Source organism: Papilio machaon, chromosome 2, assembly GCF_912999745.1.
Source record: "Papilio machaon chromosome 2, ilPapMach1.1, whole genome shotgun sequence".
In the NCBI taxonomy this organism is placed as follows: Eukaryota; Metazoa; Arthropoda; class Insecta; order Lepidoptera; family Papilionidae; genus Papilio; species Papilio machaon.
The window spans coordinates 5,373,074-5,383,330 of record NC_059987.1 but is presented as its reverse complement, the minus strand read 5'-3'; the positions used below and the strand labels follow the sequence as shown (position 1 = coordinate 5,383,330).

General features: G+C 32.5%; 1 protein-coding gene across 9 annotated transcripts in view; it reads left to right on the top strand.

Annotated features, from left to right (window-relative positions):
* Positions 1-4,574: 4,574 nt before the first annotated feature.
* LOC106709076 (potassium voltage-gated channel subfamily KQT member 5) overlaps positions 4,575-10,257 on the top strand; it is a 46,475-nt gene continuing 40,792 nt past the window's right edge. For 7 of the 9 annotated variants that reach the window (XM_014500760.2, XM_014500759.2, XM_014500757.2 and 4 more), the window contains exons 1-2: positions 4,583-4,718; positions 5,414-5,469. In XM_014500760.2, coding sequence (XP_014356246.2) covers positions 4,674-4,718; positions 5,414-5,469 — 101 coding nt within the window. In that variant the 5' untranslated portion in view covers positions 4,583-4,673. Of the gene's footprint in view, positions 4,719-5,413; positions 5,470-10,257 lie in introns of all 9 variants that reach the window. The other 2 variants (XM_014500764.2, XM_014500761.2) reach the window with 2 other exon arrangements.

Sequence of the window (10,257 nt, the reverse complement as noted above, 5' to 3'; positions counted from 1 at the left end):
CTTTTCTGACAGAACAGATGTCAAAAATATACTGTGCTGACGTGTGACGTTCATAAAAGTTTAGACGTTTATAGTTCTTTAATTTATTAATTTAGAAAGTTGTTTATGGATTTAGGAATAAATTTATTCACACTAAGAAACGTATTCGCTACATTTACGATTTTTTTACAAAGTTTGTAAGTTTTAATGTTCCAATGTATGGAGAGATGGCGCTAGTTTACCATGATTCTGCGCGCTCTCACTCAAAATTAAAACCACTGAAAATATAATACATGCCAAGGATTAATAGAGTGTCTTTGTCCTACCCTAGAAGGATTTAAGTTAAAATGATCTATGTTTTTTTAGTTTTATGATAATTCGTTACAAATTAAAAATTGATCCAGTTTCGCAGTTTTCTCAAGCAAACCTTCCTCAACACTCTTTTTACTCGGGTAGGTGGTAGGTACTCAGAGATACTCTCTTAAACGCCAACTTATTGCCTTTTAAGCATTCGTTTTGGTTGGTATATAATGTCACTGTATTTAATAAGACTCACAAAATAACCACTGCAAAGTAGTTGTTAAAAATATTGTATTTACCCGGAAATTTCCTTAGTATTAAATTCGTTTGTGTTTAGACTTTAGAATTATGATAAATATAAGTGGTCTCAAAAATCAGTCTTAATTAAAAACAAGCATTGTGTAGGCTCGAAACTCTACCAGCATTATTTCGTCTACTTTTTACTTTTCGGACTATTACGTAAAGTTTATACGTTAATATATCGTAGAATAGAATAATATTTGTGTCCAGTGTTTTTTATTTACCTATGGTATGTTAGTTTACAGTTGTATTATTTAACACACCGAACCAGAAATAGCTTGTTTAAATTCCTTTACCTAAAACTTGACCTTGTAATGTATGTTACTACAACAAACGTTTATCGCATATCAAAACATTTTAAGTATTAAATAAAAAAGTATACACTATAGCTTTGGAAGGAGAGGTTTTTAATATTGGACATAGTAACCTTTATGACTTTTATTAATTTGTAGCGTACAATTTGAGTATTAAAAAATGTTTCAGTAATGTCATTTTTTATATATGATTGAAAAATAACTTTAAAAGTATATTTTTATATTTATTTATAGTAATAGTTAACGGAATATCAATATATTTATGGACACCCTAGTATTCCTCCATACGTTTCCTATTTATAAAAAAAACATTAAAGTCGTTATTAATATGTTTATCCAAAGTATTTTCGGATAATTTGTTAATTTTCTATGCTAATGAAAATGCTAAGAACCGTAAGCTGCTATCATTGTTATATATTTATAGATTTTGCATACGAACGGTACAAGTAGAAGTTTCATTTTACACAAAGTAGTTCAACTTTTATTTCTACGTCGGAAGTTAAAATCGCTTTTAAGAAAAGTTCGAGAAGTACAAAAATTCTTTTAACGTAACTCGTAGTAGTGCAGATTTCTGAATTTTAGTCGTATTTACATTCCTACCTTTTATCAGTTATTTATGAATTAACTAAGTATAGTTCTTTATATTCAACTAACATATTATACTTAAAAAGACGTGGAAAATAGAAAAAGGGCGGCAGTAGATAATATGCGACCCACAAATTTCCCTCACAATAAAGGGGAAAATTCACAAAACCATCGTAAGACCTGTCATGATCCGAATGTTGGGCTGTTAAAGGGACGGATGAAAAGAAAGTACATGTGGCGGAATTGCGAATGTTGAGATGGATGTGTCGAGTAACGAGAGTGGATAGGATAGGAAATGAGTATATTAGAGGAAGTCTGAAAGTGGCGCCGGTAGTAGAAATATTGAGAAGTAAAAGGTTAGCGAGGTATGGGCATGTTATTTGGACGGGTACACCGGTAGAGGTAGGCCTAGGAAGAAATGGATGGATTCCGTGAAAGGTAACATGATCAAAAAGGGGTGACAATGAAGATGACGGCAGACAGATTGATTTGACAAGGTCAGCGAGATGATGATATTATACTTAAAAAGATTATTACATATATCACACGTGTATTATTTGTTAGGTAATTTTTAACATGGGTTTTCTCTGGTGTCTCGTCTTGGAAAAAACATTTTGTTACATGTATCAGTTTTTCGAAAAGTAAGAATAGGATAACAATACGATGTGTACAAGTGTTTCAGTTGTGAAAACCAGCTGTAAGGTGACATGTAGGAACTAAGGCTATTTAAATGAGAACACATTTTTTTGCTTAAATTTAAAGAAGACCATTTTTACTGAGTAATGTGTAAAACGGTAAATTAATACGGTCGTTATCATGTTTGTACTATTATCTCTGTTATATTTATGAAAACTTTGCTTTGATATTTGTTAAGGGTAGTTATATTTTAATGAAACGATCCACTCCAACTCTCCTCGAAATCTGGCTCCGACAGTAATCCCACGCCATAACCACTGCTACGTAGTTACTTTTTAACTGTGACCTATTTTTAATACTAAAATTAATATACCATCCCACTAATTGTTCATATAGAACAATTGTTTAATTATTAATACATCTTTGTTAACTATATTTACTCCAATTTTTTGTAATAATTACATTCGTATATATTTTATATTCTTATATTATATTCTTGTTTTCAAATAGAACAAGAAGATTGGTATGATGATGTTAGATGTAATAAAGAGTAGTCAATGAAATATTAAGGTACTATTAACAACACATTTTGATACAAACTATATGAATTTAAAAAATCATGATTACACCATCTGTCGATTTCTAAATATCTATAATAACATCAATCGGGTTATTACGGTGCCGTATTACTCTTAGTCGTAGCGCCTTGCTACGTTGCTACGAGTAAACACTTATCGGATCGGATACATCTCTGACGAAAAGTGTCGCTTCGACAACTAAGTGGTGTTGTTACTACGTATTATACTATTTTGTTTAACGAAATTAAATTTCGGTTTTTTTGGACTAGTAACGACACAGAGGAAATTTCAATTTTTTTTTACTCTATTAAAATTGCCAAAGTTTATGACTTAAATTAAATAAAATGATAGAATAATACGAATTTTTATATTTTTTAAATTGATAAAATATTATTAAGCAATTTTTTTCAACATCTTAATTAGATTATCCCTACAGTTAAAATTGTTCCATTTTAATTAAAGAATTTATATGCACTCTATGCATTCAGGTCAGCGAATTCATTTCATACTTTCCCATTCTTTTTGTAGCTACAAGTCGCGCCGCCGCTAATGATAAATTGAATTTTCATTCTCGTAGCTCCGATGTTTGTACTGAAACTACAAAAGAGAAAATGTAAAATATACATATTACGTTATATTATAAAAAAAATCAAAGGCAGCAAAAATAAAGTAGGCAGCATACTAGTTTATTTGTGATTTCGCTAAGATATAAAACACTTTGCGTATTTTGTAATGAGAAACCATTATTGTTTAAAAATGTACAATTAATATTAAAGCATTTGTCGTTACTTATGTTACGTTATTTTAATTACACAAGCTAAAATATCTGTAATATATTGAACCCGCCTTTGTCAAGATCTATGTAAATAGTAAACGGTCAATGAAAACACGACTGGAATATTGTAGAGCTGACATGTTTCCCAAATCCACGACGCTTTCGTTAAATCTCCGATGACACTTCAGAAAATCGTACCGTAAGGCAAGGGCTTGTTTATGTAAATTTAGTGACGAATTTTTCAATATTCTTTGTTACTGGGACATCATTTTTACGTTCATGGAAGCAAATTTTATTCTCTTAAGAACCGATCACTTTGCAGGAACCAGCAATCATTTTGGGGTACACACTGTATTAAGGAAAATTTATGTCAAAAGCTCGCACTATTGTTTGAGATCTTTAACGCGCCATAACTTTCTTTAACATAGTATTCCATCATGATATGTTTTATTCATCAAATCGTATGTTTACTGCTTACGTACAACCGCAGAGATTGTTTCTATCTCTGACTAAAATAAACCAATTGGAAGAAAAGGTTCGGTCTCTTGAGGTTCTATTTCGAATAATCAATTTCCTTGCAGCTATTGTACGACTTATAGATGTTTGTATTTGTACGTAGTATCCTTTATCTAGTCCCTATCCAATATAGAGCAATCTTAGCGCACGATACGGGCAGGGGTTAAATAAAAACAAAGAATATTTTCCGTTGCGCTCGTATACGGGCGTAGTATCTGTTTTCTGTTCCATAAATGAAAGTTATGCGCTTGTTACTTTTTATGGAACTGCAGACCTGGAATAAATTGAAACAGGTATGGCGTTAAATATTAAAATTACAATAGGGCACAGGAAAGAATCGGAGTGCGAGCACGATGACCTGAATGTTGAGATCGCCGGCAATTAGAATTAGAGGTGTGCGGCGGGCGAGGGTATGGGCGGGCGCGGCGAGCAGTCCGGGGGGCGGGCGGCAGGCGGCGCTGTGTGAGCGGCAGTCGCCCCGCGCCCGCGCGTCGCCGCAGTGCCGCGCGCCAGACGTCGCTATAGACGCGCCGTAGTATGCCGGCGCCGCGGGTTCGTAGCCGACGCGCCCGCCCGCGCGTCTCACGCGCGCTCGCGCCGCCGACCACGGCCGCTCGTCCATCCGGCCCGTGCGCCCTAACGCACGCAAATTCGCGCGTTCCTACTCTATACGATGAAATGTAAATATTTATGGATGTCAGTTTTGAGTTGTTTAGATTGGCTGTGAAATTCAAGGTATGTAAGTAATGTCTGGTGTTTCGATTTTTTCTCTTTGTTTATGACTGTTAGTAACGTTTAGAGGCGCCGGTCGTTCTGAACCTGATGAATTTCTATTACTATAATGTACCTACTCGTACTCGTTGTTTTCCCGCTCATGTTCGGTACCTACGACACGGGTAATTGACGGCGATAATTTCGATTACTGGCGCGCCAAATGCCCTTCTTTATTTGGATCGATAGTTTACCATTTAGCATAGTCAGTGTTACGTTTTACTGATTTATGGCATGATATATTGAAACGTGGTTAATGGATGACGGTGGCGGTGGCAGATGGCAAGCTGTGGACAGTGCGCCGCCGGGAGGCGCGCCGCCACAACATAGAAAATTTACGACTGCTCATTAAATACTTTACAATTTTATTCCCCACACATTTACCACAGATTATACACCACGTGCTACAAAAGTAATAGGACAATGAGGCTATTAACCGACACCGACTGAGAAATACATGCAAACATTAGAAGTAACGTGTTTAAATATTAGGAAATTTCAGTTTAGCTCCTTTGCTTTCCAACAAATCCCTATTGATTTTTATTATTAATTATCGCTTTATCTTCAATTTTTTTTCCCCACACATAGATCCTTTGCAAACGTGCCTGATTTAACTATACCTACCTAGAAACATAACATTGATTGGAATAAATGTTTAGGTGAAAATGAAATCAGCAAGGCGTGTTCGAGTGCATGAAGATGCTATACGTCATAGGTAATATTTTACAATATTTTTAATTTAAATAATGAGTACCTCTTCGTAGAGTTTAGTAGTTTTACTTCAATTTTTTTTATTTTATACCAAAACCTAACTTAATCTTCTTTATTCATAAATTTTGTTTGCTATTGTAGTTAGTTAATAAAAACAATAACTAGTACTTTATTACATGATAACTCATAGGTCATTAAAGGTAGGTTGTAAAAAACTAACTATCAATTTTAACCCAGTTTTATTTTCTTAGATCTAGACTAATACACCCTATGTAAAAACACTAAAAACATAGCCTTATACTCTATTTACATTATACGTAAAAGCTATCGTTTACGATAAGCTTGTTAATGGATTTGATAAGATAATTTACACTTCCCCTACCAATTAAATCAACGGCTTAGGACAGAGAAAAACTAATACTAGTGGATAAACGTAAAGTATGTCAAGGTAAAATTAGTAGATTTACACATACACAAATAGTGCTAAAATGAAAAGCGCATTCACATTTTAGTTTTTTCAACTTTAATGGTATAGGGATTGTTTATTGAAATTACCAACTGTTCAGCTGCCCCGCAACTAGGAAGGATCGATCGATCAAAAATGGACCAGTATGTAGAAAAATTAAGAAGTATATAGTTTCGTTCTGCGTATAGTTCTTCGACTATGTTTATTCCATACGTATTTTACTAGAAACATACAGGAGACCAATCTCTCTTTGCCTTTCGCGCTTTACAATTTGTTTGCCTATTATACTTATTTACAAAAGCGCTGACTAAATATTTTCATCAAAACAAGTTGTAGACGTTTTTTGGTAGCCTATTGTCATAATATTAGGTGAACTGCTTAATCTATTATCACATTCTACCATAAGAAATAAATAGCTTTTATATTTTTAATTGATTCCATCATGAACCAGACAACGAATCAGAGTAATTTATCATTTAACATATTGTTATGCTGCCGTTCCATAACTATACTGTGTATACAATTTCTCTAAAATTATTATATTATATCCAAAGATATGCAAAAACCTATAAGACCTGAATCAAACACTTAATCAATTTTTCCTTAACTTAGTTCTCGACAAATTAAAGCTATGTAAGCTAACATTACTATTATCAAATAGAATTCACTTTTCATTAAATTGACTACACATTGTCATATACTTAAGTCACAAAAAAGCCAAATGCATTGATTTTACATTTTCATATAAAAGAACAAAGAGAAAGAAAACAGATAATAAAAAGTAAATGAAATGCATTTAGTCGCAGACTAAGTCGTTTCCACTTTCAGTGGATATGATTTCCGGCGCGGATACAACACGGAGCGACGACGAGGTCCACTTAAAAGAATCTCTGATGCTTTAGCTAGTTCTTCGTGAGTTCGTGACGCGCGCTTACATGTTTGTGACAGATTTTCACTTCAAATGTTAGAGTGTTTTTGATGTAAGTATTGAAAGTATATTTAGAGTTTTCATTGTGATGCGGAAAATAACGCAAAAAGCATTTTCTTTAGATTGTATAGATATGCATCTAAAGCAAATACTTTAGATGAGCTCACAATCTAGAGAGATTATCCATCGTCAATAGATTTTACCATGAACACTTTGAAAAAGAACTTTTAGATATTAGAATAAATAAAAGAAATAGAATATTTTCTATTGTAATCTTCGTAAGGTTATATACATATATTTATATTTTTCCGGTAGTGACAATAACTACTCGTTTTTCAGTCGTATATTGCAGCAATTATAGTCACAGTAATTGTCACAATCAATAAACATAGATATTCAGAGAAGCAATTGTTTATATTGGTGTGTACGTTGCATTGATGTCCGAGACACCGAGATATGTGCCAATATGTCATCGGCATCCGTGTTACTGACGTGTAACAATGTTTCTAGTCGGGGGACGGACAAACCGAAGGGAATGTTTATGATTCTCCCACACTGTTACTGATTGGGCTTAAATACAGCGTACTAACTGTTTGTTTGTAACCTACTAACTACTTGATCTGTTTGTGTTTATTAATATGGCGGGTACACACGTACATGTACCCACCAATAGATTTATTAACTATTAGAATATAAACATTCTATATACCTTTAAGCCGGTTTTAAAATCATCCGACGTTTTTCTATAAAACTTTTACATTTATTTAAAACTTAAATATAGCAAATCCCATTTGCGTCATCTGTGTAAACCTAAGTAGGTTTCATTTCATAAAAACGATAACTGCATGCTAATAGTCATCGTTATCTTTATAAACTTGTGTTAGTAGCGTCATTACCGACTCTGGCAGTTGTGGGAATACAGCATACGTAATTAAATAAATATCCTTTATAATTTTTGCTTCTTCATTAAAAATTAATTGAACAAAGGGCGTCTTAAATATTCCTGCTTGTATTTCATAATTTTTCAGAAACATTAATTCTAATTACTTTATTAGTTTTTGACAGTGAAACATATTTTTTAAATAATTAGGGCAGCTGTTAACTTTTTAAAATATCAAATTTAAGTAAATAAAATTTTGACTTCCGTTACTTCAAATATTGTCTAATCAGATTTTCTGATTGACATGCTCATATCCTTGAATTTAAGTGTGAAGTCTCGGGCATAGCTGTTAATCCCTTTAGCCCTGTTTACTTTGTTTACATTACATGGATCATCGGTTACGTTGCTGCTCCACGCTAGGTTGTAATACAGCTTGCTCTTTTCTCAGAATCATTTATGAACACAGAAATGTTTGTGAACAACCGTTTTTATATCAATGTAAAATTTTGAAGTTATCATTTACTGTATGATGAACAAAAATATTGTTTTTATGATAACTAAAGTACTAAGTATTATTACAAAAGTAAACTGTAGTACTTAACTAAGTACAAATAAAAGAACTATCTTTGCGTTATGATTCATCTTTCTAAGTGTTATTTTGTATAAAGATTGCTCATTGTCTCATAAAATGTTTCTATCAGAAATAGATCTCGAGTGTGTTGTTAGTTCTAATTCCGTTTACGCATGCATCGTTGACGTGTTTATAACTCTCTTGTGTACATACAAAGACGTTATATCTATCTATCGTCATATGTAAAACATTTACCTTAAGTGCCACTGTCGCCTGAAAAAGGCGGTTAAGTGTATCTTGGACCTGCAAGCTTATAAGCACTTAATCTATTTTCAGGATTTATCAAGCGACGCGTGTCAATATTTTTCGTAAATTATTCTTGATTAAACATCTCCGTTTAGATTTAAATTCAAAATTTCTTTCAAACTATGTTCGACATCTATGCAAAATTTAAGCGGTTTTGCATAAACGTAATAACTAATATCCATCCATCCATCCAAACTTTCGTATTTGTAATATTAGTAACATTATGTTTTTTATATTTTTTTATGACTTTGAAAATAAAGAAATATATTTTGATTAAAATTATTTAATTCTCTTCAATCATTCCCGAGATATTTTTACCTTGGCAATTTTTGACATTTTCTTTGTAGGCGTTGAAAATAATGCTTTAGTTGTTTTTGGCAAACAATAAAATTTAACAATCGATTTCAAAGACCGAGACTAGTTATATTATTATCTATTGTTTAGCTGTGTATTGTTTTTAAAGGAGCTAATTATTTCTTATCATTCACATTGTCTCGCCGAAAGATGTCTAAAACGAAAAGTAACTATGTATTAATTTTAATGGGCATACTTTGAATAAGACTATTTGATTGTATATATTATATAAAATGAAAACTTTACTATTTTGTCGTATTTATTACTAATATTATTTGAATAAAGCAAACGTAAGTATTTGCATAAAAAACAACGAAAATAAACTTATCCATCCATGAATTCATCTAACAAACAAGTTTTAAATATTAACATCATAATCCTTTCGTAACTTTATCTTGACGCCGCCGCAAGTAAATGATTTGCTGAAGTTACTCTTTGCTTATGCAAAAATAGTTCTTCAGCACGGAAAAAAACACAAAGGAATAAACAATGGTTGGTATTTAAAATTTAAATTAGTCGTAGCAAAGCCAGTAAAGTACTAAGATGCAAATGAGACAGGTGCGCCATGAACTAAGCCGCATTATTTTCATATTCCGTTCTTCTACAACGAACTTATCTCAATGATCTGATCAGATATCACAATAGAACTACACCTAAATTGGCTCACCGTTATTATTTCTGACCTTGTGTTTTGAATATCATATTTGCTAATTATCTTATAGCCTATAGCCAGCTATTTTAATAACTGTTCCGTTCCTTTGAAACAGTTACTATTTATATTTCATAATTTTTGTCATTTTAAATGTAATTAAGATATTCGCGTCTTGTCGCCCAGCGGATCAAAAACATAAACGTATTCAGGATATACAGAAAATACGTTACAAATATTTTAATAATAGCAATGCCAATTTTGATACGTATCATCTTAATCGTGGCAGGACTAAAACATATTTATTATAGTGTGTCCATTTAAGGATGATTAGTTTGTCAATTAATTTTACAATTCACTAGAGGTGTTGAGTAAAATCGGTTATGATTTTTTTAGATTTTCGATGGTTGTTTTCATAGAATAAGACCGATGTTCGATAGCTTATAGTTGTTCGTTATGTACGTAAGGTCCGATACTAGGATAACCATCAATTAAGTACAATATTCATCCTGATACAAAATTAATACGATACTTCATAGGCGTCAGTTGTCAAACTAATCATCCTTAAATAATAAAAGTAAATGACCTAGGAAATTATGTTCAAATAATTTACATTTCATAGAGTTTATTCGTATAGA